This window comes from Myodes glareolus, chromosome 19 (assembly GCF_982192425.1).
Source record: "Myodes glareolus chromosome 19, mMyoGla1.1, whole genome shotgun sequence".
Lineage (NCBI taxonomy): Eukaryota > Metazoa > Chordata > Mammalia > Rodentia > Cricetidae > Myodes > Myodes glareolus.
In genome coordinates, this window is record NC_142044.1 from 35,295,369 (window position 1) to 35,315,348 (window position 19,980).

Sequence of the window (19,980 nt, forward strand, 5' to 3'; positions counted from 1 at the left end):
TTAATTCTCTGAGAAACGTATGAAGTGGAGGTGGGGCTTAAAGTGGTTTTTATTGTCTAGAAATGCGGCCGGCTGACAGTTACCATCTTAACTCTTACTGAACCTCACTGCTTCCACAAAACAATGGCAAATGTCCCCTCCCGAAACAAAAAGTCCAAGTGAAAAGGACAGAACCACTTGAATGCTTCAAAAGTAGTATGTTCCATTCTTAAGACTTACAAATGAAGAGCGGGGGACAAATTTAATAACTGGCCACAGGAGCTGTGAGGACTCCTGGCTGGGTCCAGTCTTTACCACAGGTGTTCACATGGACAGCTCCACCGGATGCAAAGGACAAAGGGGCCAGTACTGTGGGACTGGCAGGAGGCTGGGGAGGTGGTGTTACATAAGTCACCCAGAAGGCTTTTAAGTGTGCTTACAAAGTCACAGAAGGGGCCAGAGGAGGAATAGCAGGCATTCGGAGAGTAGAGACACAAAGGAATTCAATCTCCACAGAAGCAACATTGCAATCTCAGAAGAAACAGCATTCAGCTAAGTACTGGAGAGTGAAATGGGAAGCCCGGGGGTGGGGAGGGCAGTGCATCATGGGAAAAGGACTTCAGCATGTTCTCAGGTAGGCCCTGTACAGAAAGACAAACTTAAGGCAATGCTAAGTGTGCCTTTGCATGAAGTCCTTGTGCTTTTTTTAGCCTGCAGCCGGCCTGAGGTAAAGTTCAAGATGCCAAGGGAAGTAACAGAAAAGCCCACTGGCGGGGCACGCCCACTTGAGGGGCACTCACACTCGCGGGACACGCCCACTCACGGGGCACGCCCTCTTGCAGGCGTCTCAGTTTCAGTATCTGAAAATCGCCTTCCAACCTCTCGAAACTGATCACGTGGTGCTCCAAAAACTCTTTCCTCTCTTTCCAGGATCTTCTCTTTGCCCATCAAATCTCTCCAGAATACAGATAAATCAGCCAGGACATCCTCCTGCTCTGCTTCCCAAACGGGAGGACCTTTCACTTTCTCTTCTGCCAGTAACTCTAACTTTGACTCTCTAGACACCTTGGCCCTCATTCCAATCAACGCCATCAATCCCACAGAAGGGCCACAGGAACAATGCTGGCCTTAAAGGCTCTCAATACTCAGTCCATTTTCTTCTACTCCCTTCGTGCGATCCTCGAGAAACATCAGAAACTCCATCTGACACGGACCGCATGCACACGGACCGCATGCTGAGCTCTGTCCTCAGCACCCTACAGGGGATCCAATCCTTTCATAAACCACTGTCCCCAAGATTCAGATACACAGACACAGGACATGGGGCAACTTGGCCAAGATCAAACCATGAGTAAAGGTATCCTGGACTTCCCTCCATCCACACGTCCCATGTGCTCACAGAATCTCTCACTGAGCTGTCGGAAACAGGTTAGTCATGTGGAAGTATTACCAAGAGGTCACAGCCTGCCTTGATGTGGCTCAAATAGGTGCTGTGGCCATGTGCACCCACAGGCATGAGGCTTAGCAAAGCTGGAGACTGGGCAGCCTCACTCAGTCCTGAAGTGGGTACAAGCCAGGCAATCACAGCCCAGAGAGGCCCTGCACGGACCATCACTCCGTGTGGCAGCTGCTCTAAATACCACAGGTGGAAAAAAACAAAACAAAACAGGAGATAGCACTATAACATGAATAACCACTTCCATGAACGGCCACTTTTCTGTAATATCAAAAAAGAACAAATTTTTTAATAAATAAAAATATCCCTGACTGCAATACTTACTATAAAGCTAAAATAATCAAGGCAGTATGGTTTTGGCAAATAGACAAACAAAACAATTGATAAAGAGAATGCAGAAATAGGCCACATAAGTATAGTCCACGGGGATCTGACAAAGGAGTGGAGTGACCCAGCAGAGCAAAGGCAGGCCCTCCAGCAGACCAGCCGGGACACGGGACAGCCACCAACCAAGTATTAAACCAAGATGTTAACTGTGGACTTCACAAATAGTACACCAAAATGGACCTACAAGAAACAAAAACCTCTCTGGAAGGTTCTAAGTGTTCATGGAACTTCTTTGGGGTCTGTGAAATGTTCCCCTACAAGTTAATAAATGAAAACTGTAGGTAGCATTTGGTGTAGTGATAGATTTTTAAATATGGCTCCAAAGTCACATCCATAAGAGAGAGCTGATGAAGTAGATGTCATTAAAATCGAAAACTGCTGTTTTGCAGATAAGCTGCCGAGAGAATAGGAAAACGAGATGCATGCTGGGAGGAAATATTTGTCAAAGATATTGCTAAAGGACTGTTATGCATATTATAGAAGCAGAGAACAAAGAACCTGGTTTTCAAATGGAATCACCAGGGAAGACATTCAGACAAGCATAGGAAGAAATGTTCAATGTAGTCGCTAGCTAACTGTAAACTAAAACAAGATCCCACCACACGCTTTAGTCCAGAACACTGACAGTTCCAAATGCTGGCCAGGACACAGAGCAGTGGAAACTGTCACCCACTATCTTTGGGAGTGAAAAGTGGCCATTTGACACAGTCACTGTGCTTCCTAACGCTGGCCCAGAGGAGCTGAAACACTACATTCACACAGAACCTTCACACGGATGCTTATGGCTGCTTTATTCACGAGAGTCAGCCTCCAAAACCACCAAGATTTGTGAGGTGAGTGTACATGTGCCTGATGTCATTCTGGAGAAAGGAGAAGTGTGGAGATTATGAAAGGATGTGTGGCTGCAGGGGCCTGGGCTGGACAGAGTGCAGAGGACCTATGGGAGGATGCTTGATTTTGTGTGACTCCATAATGGTGGATCCGTCACCATACTCAAAACCCAGAGAACGTCCAGCACCATAGTGAGCCCTGACAGGAGCTGTGGGCTGAGGGTACGGATATGCTATGTTGGCTCATGGGCTGTAGCAGATGCTCCATCGAGTGGGAATGCTGGCTGGTAGGGAAGGCCATGTCTCTGGAGAAAGGGGATCAAAGAACTCTGCACTGTATGGTCATTTTTCCTGTGGATCTGAAATTGCTTTGAAAATAATTTTTTAATATAATTTACTTTTTTTAATGTATGTGTTTGGCTGCGTGTATGGATGTGCACCATGTACTTGCCTTGTGCCCACAGAAGCTAGAAGAGGATGCGAGATCCCTTGGAACAGAAGTTACAGGTGACTGTGAGCCACCACATAGGAGTTTAAAAACAAATCCAGGTCTTCTGCAAGAGCAGCAAATGCTTTTAACTGCTGAGACATCTCACCAGTCTAAAATCTACTTTTTTAATGAAACAAAATCACACAGAATAAAGAGAATTGATAGAAAGAAAATAATAAAAGCCTTATGTGATCTATATTTTTTTAAGAAGGGAGAAGAGAAGGGCCAGTGGGCTGGCTCAGCAGATGAGGGTGCTTGCTGCCTAGCCTGATGACCTAAGCTTGATCCCTAGAACCACCTGCCCCAGCCCCTGCATCCAGATTCCCCTCCCACCACTGGCGTACTGTCCTTGCTGCTGAAACAGGGGAGGGAAGCCCCTAGAATGGCGCCCACCATCTTCTGAGTCCTGCGGAGCTGAACTGGAGTGGAGGGGGGCAGGGAGGTGACGATGCAGAGCCCACAGTGGCCTGCAACAGTCACCCCACTTGAAGGTTTGGAGCACCTGTTATCCCCAGGTTCCATGTGGCATTCTGCCAAGGACATGCTGCATGATCTCGGCAGTGCTCTGAGAGCTAAGGAAGGGCCTGTAGAATTATTCAGACAGTGGAGTCAGCCCAAGGAGCCTACAGGCTGGAGGAATCCAGACACAGCTGAGAGCAGACAGGAGCTGAGGGCACCCATGAGTCTGTCCATCCCAAGTCACAGCAAAGTGACCATCACGGGGTCATCGTGGGCTCTGTATAAGCGTCCTGCCTGCCCTCTGCTGCCCTCCTCACTCCAGTCCAGCACATGAAGAGAGGAGATGGCATTCTAGAGGCGTCCTCTGTTCCAGTGGCAATGGCCACAAAATCTCTGCAGCGTGTAAGACCTTCTGGAAAGAGTCCCAAATCCGTCTCTTGACCCCTTGCCCACAATCCTGACAGCTAAGATGGAAGTAAGGGACAGGAGCCAGCAAGATGGTTCATCAGGCATCTGCCACCAAGCCTGACGATCTGAGATCCAGCTCTGAAACCCATGTGACTGGAGAGAAATGACTCCTACATCTTGTCCACTGACCTCTGCATGCACACCATAGTGCCCACACACACACACATAATAAATAAATTAGCTTAAATATATATCTTTAAAGTCAAGGACAAGATTTACTTCAAAGTGACACCACACAACAGTGTTGAGGCACACGCCTGTACTCCTATCAATTGGGAGGCCATGGCAGGAGGATTGAGAGTTCCAAGCCACCCTGGGCTTGTGAGTTCAAGGCCAGCCTGAGTTACATCATGAAACCTTGTCTCCAAAAAGTTAAATAAATAAAAGCCACTGTCTAGAGTGTGCTACAGTCACTGACAGTACTGAACACAAACAAATGCCAAGGTCTGTGTGTCACTGTTTTAAAAATACCCCTCAGCAGGGGCGCAGGATGGAGGAGACCTGTCTAGCGAGGTCATAGCAGAGACAGGCTCTTCTGTGAGCTAACATGGAAGGACAACACCAGCAGAGCACAGGAACGGAAAGCTGCTCAGGAGACCTCTGCCCGCCCACCTCGCCCCTGGGTATCCAGGGAGGCAAGATATTGGCTGCTCTGAAAACAGAATTCCAGGGTTGTGGGGACCGGGAGTAGAGGTGGGGGGCACCTCCCTCCATAAGCCTGCTATATGCCTGAGCACAAAGGTCCCCCTTGACTGCCAAGTGACGCCTCACCCAGGTCAGTCTCTCCTCAGCAGGCATGGCCTCCTGCCCTCTCTTCACCAATCTGCGGAGTCCCTTGTCCTGCTGGGCCCCAACCTCTATCTTAACCCAACCCAGTCATCTTGCTTACCTCCTGGGAGCCCTTCTCCCCTCAGCAACCAAGACATCTTGACACTACTCTGAAGGACTATCTGGGGCAGTGACAGATGGGACCTCATGAGAACCAGGACTGCTTATGATGCACACCTCTTGCCCCAGTTCTTCCTGCTTAAACCTAAAGACCATTTCAGTTAACCAGAAAGTGGACATGGGGCCCCTGAATCCTTTTCCTAAGGTGGCCACAATGAATGAAACTCTTACCTGTGTTTGCCTTAAAGATGGGAGGGGCTGCCCTTCCTAAAATGATCGGCTCTCGGTGTGTGCCCTGCCAGGGGTTTCGGTCAAGTGCAGCAAGTGCCGAATCTGGCCTGCCCACCACCTACTGTTTTATTGCAGGGGGGGGGGTGGAGGAGTGGGGAGGTACAGAGAGGGACTGTGTGGTTTCTTTTGCCACAGGACTGCTCTCTGTAAACCAGACTGGCCTCGAATTTACGGCCATCCTTCTGCCCTGGCCCCCTCGAGTGCTAGATTCCAGATATTGGCCACTATCCCTGCCCCTGTCGTCTACACTTGCCTGTGAAGTCCTCGTGATTTACACGTGACCAGGGCTGCTTTCAAACCCCTCTGAACAACAGAGACCGTGGCCCCAAGGGCTGGAAGGCCCTACCACCTGCCCTTCACAGAACAGCGGGTCTCATCTCTGAGGCAAGTGACGCCCTTCTAAAGATTCTGGTCTCCTGGGAATGGAGGTGACATGAGCTGCTCAGGGAGGCTGGCACTAAAGCGTCTGGGGAGGGTGACATCAGTGACCAGAGAGGGATTTGTGATTGAGAGTGGGAGCACTGGGGCTCTACCTGCACCCTACTGGGCGGGTGAGTCACTTCTCTCCGACTGAACGCCACACCATCACTATCTCTGGGCCCTATCTAAAGCAGGAATTTGTCTCTGACTAATAAAGACTTTGTCTATAGTCATTACACATAGCTGTGTTTTAATATTATTATTACAGAATCAGAATCTGCCACAAATGCACAGTAGTGTGTATACACATACATCCAAGTCTATATATTCCAGAAAGGTACATTGATTTTTGCTAACCTAACAACACTTCATAAGATAAGTAAAAACATTAGGACTTGAAGTACTGTGTTGGTGACCGGCCATGGTGATGGCCTCAAGGGTGATTTCTGACCTCGACTAAGCAAGGTGCAAAAACAACAAGGCCACAAGGTGGGCTCCAGGACTTCCTGTCATGACACCGCTGCTGTGAGAAGCTGTGAAGGGAAGGGCTTGGCTACCTTTGAACCACAGGTGCCCACTACCGTCCCACAATACTCAGCGGATGCTCAAATACACAATATGAATGGAAACAAAGCAAGTCTACCCGAGCCCGGGTCCTCAGTACCTTTGTTGAAGTCCTTGGGGTCTAGTGACAGGCTGTAACCAGGCAGCGTCTCCAGAAGGAGCTTGTAGCAGGCCCTCCAGCCAGGCTCCGCGATGCTAGGGGCCACACACTGCATGGCAGCCACGCGCTTGAAGAATGCTGACTTGCGGTGGAAGCCAATCAGCTCGTAGAGCTCAGACAGGATGCTGTAGCGCTGGATTTTCTCTTCCTCGGAGAGCTGAAGCACAGAGAGAAAGCAAGAAGCATGATGCACCTGGAATCTGAGGGTTTGGGGGACCCCTGTGAACACCCCAAGACCTTTCATGAGTCATGGCTACAAGCACATCCAGCCTTTGGCTAAGACGGCTGAGGTTCTCGGGCACAAGGGGTTGCCACACGATGCAGGAGACATCTTTCGTAAGAAGGAACAAGAATCAAGAATCCATCATGACAAGAGAAATGGGGAAGGGTTTTTGCTGGGCTCCTTAGAACATTCCATGTGGAGCTCCAGGACTAGCAGATGATAACAATGCCACCTAACTTAGACTTAAGACTTCCTGGCTTATAAGCACGCTTCTTCCAGGCAAGGTCTAGTGTAGCCTCTCAAGGGTGATGGGACCAAAACAACCCTGGTGGTAAGCACCCCCTAGATGCCCACAAACCACAGGCCTTTTTTATTTTTTTAAGTCAGCTTACATTTGATAACTAGACCCACTTCCTTGTAGTCAAGGTGTTGTGTCAAACTGTCACCTATGCTGGGGTGGGCCTTGGGGACACAGCTGTATTTGAGTTATTTCTGTTGCTATAATGGATCGGCACTGGCCCAAGACACCCCAAGACCAAGTTCTCAGCACAAAGGAAATGTATTTGCCACAGAGGGACAAAGGGCAGGGAATAAGAGGCAAAGACAGGAGACAGAGAAGGATGAGAGATAGAAGGAGAAGGGATTAAGAGAGAGACTCAGAAGGGATATTTGTACTAGGAATATCCTAGATAAAGAGACAGATGTGACCCATAGGCAAATGGTGGTTTAGAAAGAAAAAGGAGGAAACCCTGAATTATGATGAGGTGTCTAATTTTAATTGGGCACGTTAATCAGGTGAGTCAAAGGTGACTTTTGGTTGCTGGACTTCAATATGTTGATAAATGGACACTGCTAGTCAGCCTTGTGGGAGACAAGGCACCTGTGCACAGTCGGCAGCCCTCACCAGGCACCAAACCCGTGTTGCTGGCCCTGGAAAAGCACCCTGTGCTGTTCAGAACCCCCAGGTCTGCAGTATTGGCTGGAGCAGCCAGGTGGAACCGGTGGAACTGTGTGAACTGCTCAGGAGTCCTGCAGTTCACAAAACACCGTCCAGATGCCTCACAGTCATGCTGGGTCTCTATGGCAGTCCCAGCCACAGCCACCAGAGAAAGCAAGGCCATTCCCATGGTTCCACACTTGCTGGCACCCACTGCACCCCCGGGGAGACTACAGGAAATGTAGGAAGCAAGAGCCTCTCCCTTGAGGCCTGTGCACTTACAACAGGTAGATTCCTAGCTTAGAACCCACAGGGAAGATTCTAGAAAGCCGAGAAACAAAATAAGTACTGTGTGTATGGTAAATACTTCAGACAAGGGTCAGCAAGTACCGAGTGAGTGCAGAAGCTCTGGGGCACAGGGGTTTCCAGCTATACACACACACATGTATACACACGCATGCACACACACACACACACATGTACACATGCATACACACATGCACACACACATACACACATATGCACACACATGCACACACACACATACACACATTCACACATGCATACATATACGCACAGACATGCACACACGCTCACACACATGCACACACACATGCACAACCCACATGTGTCCTAAATCCCTCACGCTATCTCTTTGACGTTCTCCTGGTAACATGCTCACATATATAACCTCTAGCCCCACAGTGCCATTCCTTGACTCCTGTACTGCTCACACTGAGCCCCCCCCCCCCCCCGTCCTGGGGCAGCCAGATTCTTCCAGAGTAGCAGCCTCAGTTCCCACCCATGGGTATGACGCACAAGGATCACACTGTGCCATGTCTGATCACAGATGTTTGATGTCACAGGAACCCGTGGCTTTTGCCATACTGCTGGTGTTCTTCTGCATTCCCTGATAACCAGGCGCCGAGCGCCCTTCCCTATGATTCCTGGCCACACTTTTATCTCCCGTTAGGAGGTATTTGTTCAAAGCTTCTGGCAGTTTTTTAAATTAGATCATTCATCTTACTATGGAGCCGGGCTTACTTGTCACAGGTTCCAAAGCTAAGTCCTTAGTCATACATGTTTGGTGAATATTTTCTCCCAGTCTGATGCCAATTTTCTTTCCTAAGAGAATCATCTGATAAGCAGAGACGTGTCATGTGACAGAGCTCACACTATCAATTCCTTCTCTCTTGGTTAGCATTCCTTGTGTCCTAGGTCTAAGAAATTTAGGTCCAGTGCCTTTAGAAGTGTTTTGACCGGGTCTATGATCCATGGACACCAAACTTGCACAGGACACAGCCTTGCTTCAGAAGACTCTAGTGTGCCACATTCAGCCAAGGCAGGCGACAAGGAGAGAGGTAAAAGAGGCAAACATATTGACTGCCTCCATCCCATACTGGAGACCCCTAGACCCTCGCTTGGACATCCTGCATATGAACATGACTACAGATGCTGACGATGGTGACCTCAGCCGGGGTCCTTTCCGCAGATAACAGCAAACAGAGGGTCCAAACCCTTGGCCCCCATCCTCCAAGACTCCCATGGAGGGAGCCCGCTTCTCTTGCAGGCAGAAGGCTCTCTCATTCTTCACACCATATGAACGCGACAGGACAGCACATGGTAAGCACTCCCCATAGATGGAACTAAAATTACTTCAGACTCTGGGAAACCTCCCTTGTGGAGAAGTCCAGGCACAAGAGTTTTCCAGTTGGCATGCTGCCACTGACCGGGAAGCCTCCGGTGAACACAAGCCTTGGCAGCCTGGGGGCAAAGCTGCGCCGAGCTAATGTGGGCAGCCCAAGGACCTTGGGGAGTGCGAAGTGGTCCTGGGCAAAATCTTGAGAGGCAATCAAGGCCCCACACTCATTGCTGACCTCCCGCTCTTGCAGGGGGCATGAGTCAGCACAGTTTTGTTCTAATTCTTCAGCAAGCTGCATAGCCACAGCCTCTGGGTCCAGGGCCTAGATGTTTATGCAATTTTCTGGCAGAAGCATTTGGAAGACACTCAAGATAAAGAGGCCTTAGTCAGAAGACGGGTCATTCTGGTATCTTACCATTCTACTTCCAACCGGAAAGTGGGCAGAAACCCACTTGGTTCTAACAGTAGAAGGGAAGTGGGGGCATTGTTAGAACATTCTGGCATGGCCGGGCAGAGAACAGCACAGTGCACTTAGTAGGTCTGAGTCAAGGCCATCAGAGTCACCAGCTCTGCCACTGTGACTTCTCCTCTGAGAAAGGGAGGGCTGTCTAATTTTTTGGTGGCTGGGAATGAAATAATGTGAACATTTAGGACAATGGGAAACATAACTGTCAACAGAGACCTCCTCAAGACTTCTAAAGGGGTTATTTCGTTTTCGAGGAGTGGAGGGGGGTATGGGCACATGAATACAGGTGGCCATGGAAGTCAGAAGAAGGCATAAGATCCTCGGCATAAGAATTCCAGGAGGCCGGAACACACCGGATACAGTTGCTGGGAATTGAACTTTCATCTGTGTAAGCGCTCCGAACACCTAACAGCGAGCCATCTCTCCAGCCCCTGTGGATAAAGACTTTTCAGATCACAGGTTACAACTGAATGAGTCAGCCAGGAATGCTAAAGAATACAGCTTGGCCCTTTCCACCTTCAAAACTGCAGGAACTCACTAAGCTCTGCAGAGCAAGGCACTACAGGAAGGGGCTTTGAAACAGCCCAGGATGGCACGGCATGCTGATGTGGACAAGGCGGGAAGGACACAGCTAGCCTGGACACTCTCCAGTATACAAGACCCATTCTGTTCTCTACACATCTGCAGCTCTCAGATAGAAAGACTTTATATTCAAAACTACACGGAGCTTCCACTTAGCCTGGCATAATAGCGCATACAGGTAAGCCCAGCAAGGTACCAACCAGCTGGAACCAAAGTGTCACTTGAGTCTCAGAGTTGGGGGCCAACATGAGCAGCATGGAGAGACACCCACCTCAAAAATACTTAGTCTACCTTGGAAAATAAGGTAAATTATATATTTGCATTTATATACTTTAAAAAAAAAAGCTAAGACCAGCCACTTTTCAAATACTGCCTGTTTTTATAAAGAATTCTTTGCTAATCTTTATAAACTTTGTTTTTTAAGGTACAGCTCCAAATAGAACAGAACCTTGAAGGTGCAGGACCCAGCCATAGCAAGCTCAATAGAGGCCTGAGTCTCAGTAGTTCACCCTAGGGTAATTCCGTAATTCCTGGTTCCGAGAAAGACGACAAACCACAAATGGGGACTATCCAGACACCACCCAGGAACAGACCATCCAAAGGGAATTCCTAACGTTCCAACCATTGTAGATAGGATCACCTGCCAGCACAAGCCCATCACTTTTCACCAGGACAAATGTCAGCCAATCAGGATTGAACCTGTCACCCCACACCCTGAAAAAGTAACTTTTCTAGTTTTTGTCTTTAAATAGTGCTCTCTAGAAGGGCGCAGATGAGGTCCCTGGTGGCTTGTAATCGTGCACCCAATAAACCTTGCTTTTTCACTTCAGTGAGTCCATCTCCCTGGTGGTCTGTTGGGGTCCCCACAGACTGGACATAACAAAGGGACAAAGAAAATTGAGAGCGGTGAATTGGGAGAATGGGAAGGCCATCTACGGTCTACCATAATGACACTGGAAAGTCCTAGAACACCTCATCTAACCCAGAAAAATGAGAGAAAATAGAAGTGACCAAAGCAAAATACAAACCAGTTAAACAAACCAACAAATAAAAATAAAAACTGAAAATCTTAGTGTTAAGTCATGGAGGGTGACTACCAAACTTTTCCTTGGGCTGAGAATACAGCTCAGCAGCTCACGGGTGGAGCTCTTGCCTGGTGTGTGTGAAGCCTAGGGTTCAATCCACAGTGTTGGGAGGAAGGGAGGGAGGCAGAGAGGGAGGGAAGGAGGGAGGGAGAAAAGGAGAAAAGGAGAAAAGGTAAAGAAAGAGAAGAAAGAACGGACATGGAAGAGAAAAGGGGAGACGGGAAGGAAAGAGAATGAAAAGGAAAAAAAGAATGGGAAAGATATATTGGCTCTTTATTACAGACAATCTATGTTCAGAGTGAAAGACAACATTGTTTGTTTTGATTTGTAGGGAGGTTGAGCAGGTTGAGATGGGGTCTTTCTATGTAGCCTAGGCTAGTATGGGGCTCACTATATAACCAGATTAGTCTGCCCTCCTCCCCACAGCCTGTGGTTACAGCACACACATCTATCTATGATGGTTAAGATGGCTAAACTCTCCAAATTCATCTACAGAGTCAATGAAATCTGCATGCAAATTCCTCTAACTTCTTAAAAGAAAAAAAATGACAGGCTAATCCTAAACTTCATACGGAAATGCAAGAGACCCAGAATAGCCAGAAAAAAATCCTAAAAAAACGAACAAAGTTAAAAAACATATATTTCCAACACTAAATTTTACCATAAAAAGTCAAGCAGGGTGGCACATGCTTGTAATCCCAGCCCTTGGGAGGCTAAAGCAGAAGAACTACCCAGAATTTGAGGCTAGCCTGATCTACACAGCAAGTACCAGACCAGCCTGGGCTACATAGAAACAGTCTGTCAGATAGAAAGTGGGAACTTTGGGAACAGTGACTTCTCCTGAACCACAACAAAAGCATAAAACCACACCAAGGTAAGTTAAAACACAGAGAAACCGAACTTCATCAAAAGCAGAAAAGCATGTCTTTGAAATGCATCAAGGAAGGGCAGTAGTGCTGGGTGATGGTGGAGCACGCCTTTAATCCCAGCACTTGGGAAGCAGAGGCAGATGGGTCTCCACGAAGACAGCCTGGTCTACAGAGAAAGTTCCAGAACAGTCAGTGCTACACAGAGAAACCCTGTCAAAAAAAAAAAAAAAAGAAAAAAGAAAAAGAAAGAAAGAAGGGAAGGCAAGCAGGCAATAGCCATGGTGGACATTTGGGGTCTCAGCCACTTGGAGGATAAAGTGTGTCCTGGAATTCAAGCCCAGCCTGAGCAACTGAGCAAAAGAAAAAGAAAAAGAAAACCAGTAAAAATGGAGCACATTACTGCAGAGCAGAAACCTGACAAGAAAGCACCTTCCTGGTCGCATTCACCCATACAACAAAGAAGCCAGCCAAGGTTTACAGTGGGTGGAACAGTCTGCTTGTGTGCATGAGACCGAGTTCAACTCCTGCCTCCAAAGAGAGATAAAAATGGGAAAAGACTGTAACAGCCATGTGTGGATGGCCAGTAAGCACATGAATAGATGTCCAACAACGTGGGACACACGGGAAATGCAGCTCCAAACCAGAGACTGACGTCAGTCCCCTCCCACTGCGGTCAAGATGCCTCTGGATGGGAGATGAAGAGGTGGGAAAAGTGCAGTCCTTGGGTTCTGCTGGTAGTTCTGTGGCGGTCCTTAGAAAGGCCCTCAGGAAGCTACTGCGTGGTATATGGCCCCGGAGTATGTCCACGAGGAGGGATAACATGGTACACAAAACCCACGAGTGAACGGTCCCAGCAGTGTCAGTCAACAGGCAAAAACCTGACAGGAAGCCCCTGCTGTTCACCAGGGCATGAAGGGGAAAGCTTGGCCTGGAGTCAGAGTGGCCAGTGTCTAGCCCCATAAAGGAACCAAGTACTGACTTCCACTATGACGGGAAGAACTTGCAAACACATGCCTGGCAAGCTGGACAGACGAGGACAGGCTCCATGCTCTGGGTGGTGTGCAGCCAAGCATCGGCTGTACCACCCTGGCCATCTTCCAGGGGCCTTGAAGCACTCCCAAACCAAAACCAAGTCTGCTGTGCACAACAACTGGGAAGCCGCCCGGGCCATCCCAACATCATATTATATTTTTTAAAAAGAACAATACAACTCCTCACATGAGGGCCTTGGAGTGTTACATGCAGAAAGGCCAGGAACCTCTTCGCAGGGATCCTGTGCATCTCTACCAAGGGTTGCCACTCTCATTGCTCAGAGTGGTGCCGCAGCCCCAGAGAACGGGCGGTATGAATCATGATGCAGATTAGGAAGTGTCTGGTCTCCGACAAGCAGTGTGCCTGCACAGACAGGCACAGACGGAGAGATGAATAAGACCCCGGCCCTTCTCCATAGTCTGCTCGTGTTCGCAAACTCTCCTACTGAAAGCACGGCTTTACCATTCAGCTCAGCTTTAACCTCCGAAGGTAAACACCCTGGAACCTCTACAAAGCAATGAGTGTCTGCGACGTTCATGCGTTTGTTTACATTCTGCCTTGTTCTGAAGAAGAACCTAAAATCAATTTTTTTCAGGCACACACACACCATCGAAGTGCACTAACAACAAAAAGATAAAAAAGAAATCAAGGTAAAGAGAAAATGAGAGTATACTTAATGAAACCAAGGGAAGGTTTGATCAGAAAAATGCCTGTCTACTCTACAGTGGGTGTAGTTACTAAAGGTGTCTGCGGACTCGGTTCCTAACTACACGGAAATCCAGGGTTCCTCAAAGCTATGAGAACACAGTGGCTCGCACGTCCCCGAAAAGGAATTCTGAAGTAGCCCTCGCAACCCCACAGCCACCAGCAGGGCCCAGGGGCCTCTGGCTCTCCTGGTCACTTCCCTCTTCCCATCCTTTGTGGTCATAGTGAAGATCTGAAACGGAGCCCAGCAGGCGGTGCCTGGTCCAAACGAGGCTGAGTGGGTCTGGCCACCACGGCCACCGGATACCTCCTGCTTTGCCTGTCCCCATAGATTTCCACTCTCCTGAGGCCTCCAGAGCAAGTCACACACCAGAATCTTGTTAGATCAGAAACATCTCAGCTCGCTCTCTCTTTCCTTCCCCAGTGAGGAATCCTTGTAAGAGCCATGAATTCCCCTTGGCTGCCCCTGGAAGCCACTGACTCCTCTGGCCAGTGCTGACCTGTCTCAGCATTACCTCAGCCCCAGTCTTCTACTTCCTGCTTCCCCAGTCTCCTGCCCGGCTGACTTGGAGCTCAGACTGACAGAACTACTAGGGATGCAATCACTCCGGGGCCTACCAGGCTCTTGCAGGGTTTCCTTAGCAACAGCTTCATTAAGGAAACCCATCAAAAAAGAAATGCAAAGAGGCTGTTCTTCTGAACAGAGTAGCCTGGTAAAATCAGAATGGCTCTGGAGATGAAATTAACCAGAGACAAAGAGGTTGCAAGTCTCCTCAAAAAGCCTCATAAACCAAAATGTTCTGAAAGGGCACACAATCTTTCCAGAACTTAAAGAGGTAAAGAGGTCAAGGACCTGTGCCTCAGTGTGATCTGTTTGATGCCAGCCTAGTCCCCGCCCCCAATACTTCCTTACTAGCACTTTCTCTTAAGGTCACCTGCCATTCTTGGTTGAAAACAGGTATTCAGTTCCTTGTGTTGTTGGGGGCTGGGGAGCCACAGGATGCAGGGTTGCCTTTAGGAAGCTCAGAGAGGGGGATTTAAATTTATAGCAGTAGGAGACTTTGTGAAAGAAGCCTGGGCTCTGCCTTCAGACTCCCCACCCTTAAAACCGGCTGTCCGGACTTTAGGGATGCCTCTACAAGCCCTGTAAGTCAGCTACCGGGGTGTGACAATCAGCGCAGCCTATGCGGCTCCCTCCAGTGCCACAATGCTTATGTCCCTGGGGTGAATGCATCTGGAGCAGCCCCCCTAGAAGGTATCCAGCGGGAGCATGTTCTTTTAATCTGTAGAACTGACTCACTTGGGAATCACTTGCCTCTGGGTTTATTGTTTAGCAACCCAGTTCCCCTCCACTCAGCTCAGCCAGTGTGGCTCATGATTGTTTGCCACTCACTAGACTTCAAAAGCAGGCAAGCAAGCGCGCGCACACACACACACACACACTGCTTAGTCTGGCTCTGCCCATCCCAGTGGGAAGGGAATGGAAGTTGTGGGTAGGGAAGGGAAGGGAAGGAGGCATGAACACACCTGCCAAAGATCCCTCACCTCTAAGTCATGGTCTTATTCAGTGCCCATGGCCCTGTCTCTTTTTCCTAAGCTCCCCTCTGAGGATATGGATGGCTATATTTAGAACACAGGATCTCAAGGAACACATAGATTCCTACTGCAAAAAGAGGCCATGAATGGATGTGAGTGAGCAGCAGACTCCTAACCACTCTGGCGAGCCCAGCGGGTGTGCATTCTGTAGTAGCAGCGTTTGCAACTTACAAGGAGTGAGGTGGCCACTCTAGCCTCACAGACAACAGGCTGAGGGGCTCATGACTCCTCTGGTCACACGGGGAGGAGACTGACTGAACCTGGGTCTGGAGACTGAAGTCCCAGACCTTCTGTTTTCATCTCAACCTCGTCATCCGACCGTAAACCCTTCATGGCCAGTACTCGAATCTGGACATAGCCAGATTTGCTGTCATTTGGGAGTACCAGATAGTTCCCAGAAACCAGCCAACACAGGCAGGCCCCCCTGAGCCTACACACGGAAGAGGGATCCTGTGTCTAATCTATAGAGACCCTTCCCAGCACAGCGAGAGCCCCGTGTATAATTCACCAGTTCTGATGTCCATGCAGGGATTCTTAATGACAAAAGAACTTGTGCTAAACACATCTCCGTTCCTTCCAAAATGTCCACATTTGACCAAAGTCATTCATTCCCGTCAGTTTCACAATGGAACACACTTGATCAAGAAGCAAAAATTTGTTCTATTACAGAAAAACTACAGGCCCTGCCTTTTACTGTGATTATAAAAGCCCACCAGAACGCATTATTTTGCTGCCTGCTCTACTAGCAGAGAAACATCGGGATGAGTCAACTACAGCAAAGTGCCTGCCTCTTTGGACAGACTAGGAAAGGCCAGGTAACCGCCCTGTGCCGCAGGGCCACATTTGCCACGGAGCACTACTGCCCTCTAGTGTTTGCCTGAGGCCAAGCACTACAATAGCAGAGCTGATCCAAATTAATGCCCACGTTTCCAGAGAAAACATTTTATTTTGTAAAATGTGTGTTTACATGCCCAGCTGTGAAAACAGCTTTGCAGTATGTACAAATCCCCTAACTCTAATCTGCAAAGGTAACTTCAGTAACAAAAGAGGTAAAACTGAGCTGGCAAGGCTGGCAGCCACCAGCACCAGCTAAGCCCAACAGACTCCATTCCCCAGGCCTTCCAGGTCAGCCTGAAGCCTCTACTGTGTCCCAAAGCTGTCTCCTGAAACCCCTAGGCCTGATGACAACAGCACTGGCCCACTGCAGACCTGTGAAAGGACATAGGACCATCTAATCTAACCTGGCTAAACCGGTCTCAAGGCTTGCCTGGACCCTTCCCAGCACACCTGATGAGCCCAGCACTCTTCACCTGGAAGCAGGGCTTTATCAGGGTCCCACCCTCTGCCCGTGAAGTACCCCTGCCCTGTGTCCTGCCCTCGCTGTCCTTTGACAAACTTTCACTGGCTTGACCCCTGCTGGCCCTCCATGCTCCAGACTAGTGAAGCTCTTACCCCCACCTCTGCTCTCAGTCACTTTGGTGATCTCGTCCCCCCTCCCCGCCCCCCCCCCCCCCACTCAGGGATTAGTGGGTCTTAACTGTCCTGGAACTCAGTCAATGTACAGCTCGCTAAGCTTGTGTATACCTGGCATGGGACACCCTGCCCTCTGGTCCTCTACAAGAACTGCAGGCGTCAGCATCTCAGAAAAACACAGGCTAGGAGGCAGGTGAGATGGCTCAGCTGGCAAAGGTGCTGTCGCTAAACCCGACAACTGAAGTTCAGTCCCTGGAATCCACATGGGGAAGAGAGAGCAGACTATCCAAGTTGTCCTCTGACCACATGCACACTGAGGCATGCAAGCCCATACGCATGCACAGACAAAATAAATAACCAGACAGTGGTGGTACATGCCTTTAATCCCGGCACTCGGGAGGCAGAGGCAGGTGGATCTCTGTGAGTTCAAGGCCAGCCTGGTCTACAAGAGCTAGACAGGACAGGCTCCAAAGCTACAGAGAAACCCTGTCTCAAAAAAAGCAAAAAAAAAAATTAATTATAATACACACACACACACTCACAGTGCCTGGCCCAGTGTTGAACCCTAGGTAGAACCAAGTCAAACAGTAAATTTCAGCATTGAGACTGACATTTTGTCTTGGGCCATTTCCCAGGCAACTGAAGCTTCCACAGCAAAGGACCAAGTCTTTGCCTCTTCTGCCTCCTGATCACTGGAAACGAACAGAGAACAGAAACTGGGGCCTCCCCCAGACCTCCCTGAGGACACTGTGTACAGCTGGTTCTCAGTGCACCCTCACTTTGAGGCCATAAGAGTTCTTCCCCTACATGAAATGGCCGGCTATACCGGGGCAATCTTTACCGGCCCTACTCAGTGTTTCTCTGCCCTCTGTGTGACAACTGACACTTCACACTCTGAGGCAACCTCACTCTAGTATCTGACCTAGGAACCCAGCCCCACAGACCAGCCTGAGGGGCAACATAGGGGTCTACAGCAAGCAAGACTCAGAGAGGTCAAGGAGCTAGAGTTTTAGGCAGTTATAGTCAACCATCTGATGTGGGTGCTCCTGGAGATGAACTCTGGTTCTCTGCAAGGGCAGGATGTGCTCTCAGCCAGACCCATCACTCCAGCCTCGGGTTAATGCTATTAAGTTATTCTCCACCCCCCCCCACCCCACCCCAAAAAAAAGAATCTCTGCAGTAAACCTGACAGCCATCAGTGTACTGAGCACAGGTGTCGGGATGGGAGCCTGGCTGTCAGCACACTTTCAGCGTGTTCGGGTGGGATTATTCTGAAGTCCCTCCTGCCCTCTGCCCTATCCCCACAACAGCCCATACTTACCTCACTCTTGTCAAGTCCACCAGTGTGGTTCTCAAATGCCCACAAGATTGGGTCTGCCTTTTGCCTCTCAGAGCCCAGTCGGCAGGTCCAGTGCCATCTAAAATTATTCTCCTTGGCCTTGCCCTCCTCAGATACCAGGCCTTCCTGTTTCCACCTATCTGTCTTCCCCAAACAGCCCAGATTCACAGATACCTCATGCTACCCCCTCTGCTACCCAGATCTTCCCCTATTCTGGGCAAGCCCCAAAGTCTCTACCCTCCTGCTGAGACTGAGCCCTCCTTCCCCACCGCCCATTCTCTGCTCTCTGTGAAAGCCAGACTCCTGGAAATCTCCTATTCTGCCTTCAGGGGCCACCTCCAATGTCCCTGGTTCCTACCACATCAGGCTATGCCCTTTGGCCACATGCTTCCCTTGGCACCTATCCCTCTGATGTGCGTCATTCATGTCCCATTCAACACCAGCCTTCCCTATGAAGCTGCCACTCAGTGATGGCAGGGTGGCTGTTTATCTCTGGGTGTATTTTAGCAGGATGTCTGCTCGGCCAGTGTTTGTGGACCAGCTGATGCCTGCTGGGGCCCTGGCTCCCTTGGCTTTCCTATACATCAGCTCCACCTGGCTACACACAGCTACCATCCTGCCAGTCTCTAGGATAGGGAGCAATATTGTCAATCTGCCACTAAATGTTTTCATGACTGTCTTATTAAATATCTTGTAGCTGGGGCTACAGCTCCGTGGAAGAGCTAGCCTAGCACACAGTCTGCTCTTCAGGCTCAGATTTACATTTGGGAGGTGCCTAGTGAGGGGCAGGAGTTATACAAGCCTTCTGTTTTGTAAACCAAATGGACTAGCATTACAAATGGCAAGCATTTCACAAGTGACAAAGGCAAGAGCCATGAAGCATGTCAAGGTGGCAAAACTGGCAGGAGTCCACGTTATTATCCAAACAAAAACTGGGAGAAGATGGTGAATTCTTAATTTTGAAAATATAAGATGCCAAAATAAAGAAGATGGATATAAAAATAATCACATACATTTGGCTCTTGGGCTATGACTCCTTCATTTTTCTCATGCCATACAATCAGTGAGCTGGATCATGAGCAGCACATTTCAGGAGAACTGAATCACCTGCCACAGAGACAGGCAGGCACGTGCTCACCTGCCGGAGATTGATGTACACAGCATTCTGCAGAAACTCCGAAGCTTCCATGCCACGCTTCTGAATAGCCAGGACACGCACGGCCTTGACACACGCTTCCAACTCAATCACCCCAGCATTCTTATACTGTAGATATAAAGAAAACACTTCCATCAGCAAAGAGCAAGGATATTCCCAGTGCTGGGAAGCTGCCACGGAGACTCCAGATGTCCCCAGCAGCACTTCCCATGCACAGGGTCCCTGGTACCCCTCTGGGAAAAGCTATTTCTGAATCTGTTTTAATGGGTACAAGTTGGAATAAACCAATGATCCTCTAAGTGTGTTGCATTGATTAAAACCATTTGACCACAATGCTTGCTACGTTACAGACTTCCAGGGGGGGCAGGCAGGCTGAGGTCCCCTCAAGACCAGAAGTTGGTGCGGGAGAATTATCTGTATTCTGTCAATCATATTTTAATAAAACGCTGATTGGCCAGGCAGGCAGTATAGGCGGGAAAGCCA

At 49.1% G+C, this 19,980-nt stretch overlaps 1 protein-coding gene across 3 annotated transcripts in view; it reads right to left on the reverse strand.

Moving 5' to 3' along the window:
* Trappc9 (trafficking protein particle complex subunit 9) overlaps positions 1–19,980 on the reverse strand; it is a 461,504-nt gene that overhangs the window by 408,929 nt on the left and 32,595 nt on the right. For all 3 annotated transcript variants that reach the window (XM_048457138.3, XM_048457137.3, XM_048457139.3), the window contains 2 exons: positions 19,480–19,605; positions 6,333–6,549 (listed from right to left, as the gene is read on the reverse strand). In XM_048457138.3, the coding sequence (XP_048313095.3) occupies positions 6,333–6,549; positions 19,480–19,605 (343 nt within the window). The remainder of the gene's footprint in view (positions 1–6,332; positions 6,550–19,479; positions 19,606–19,980) is intronic.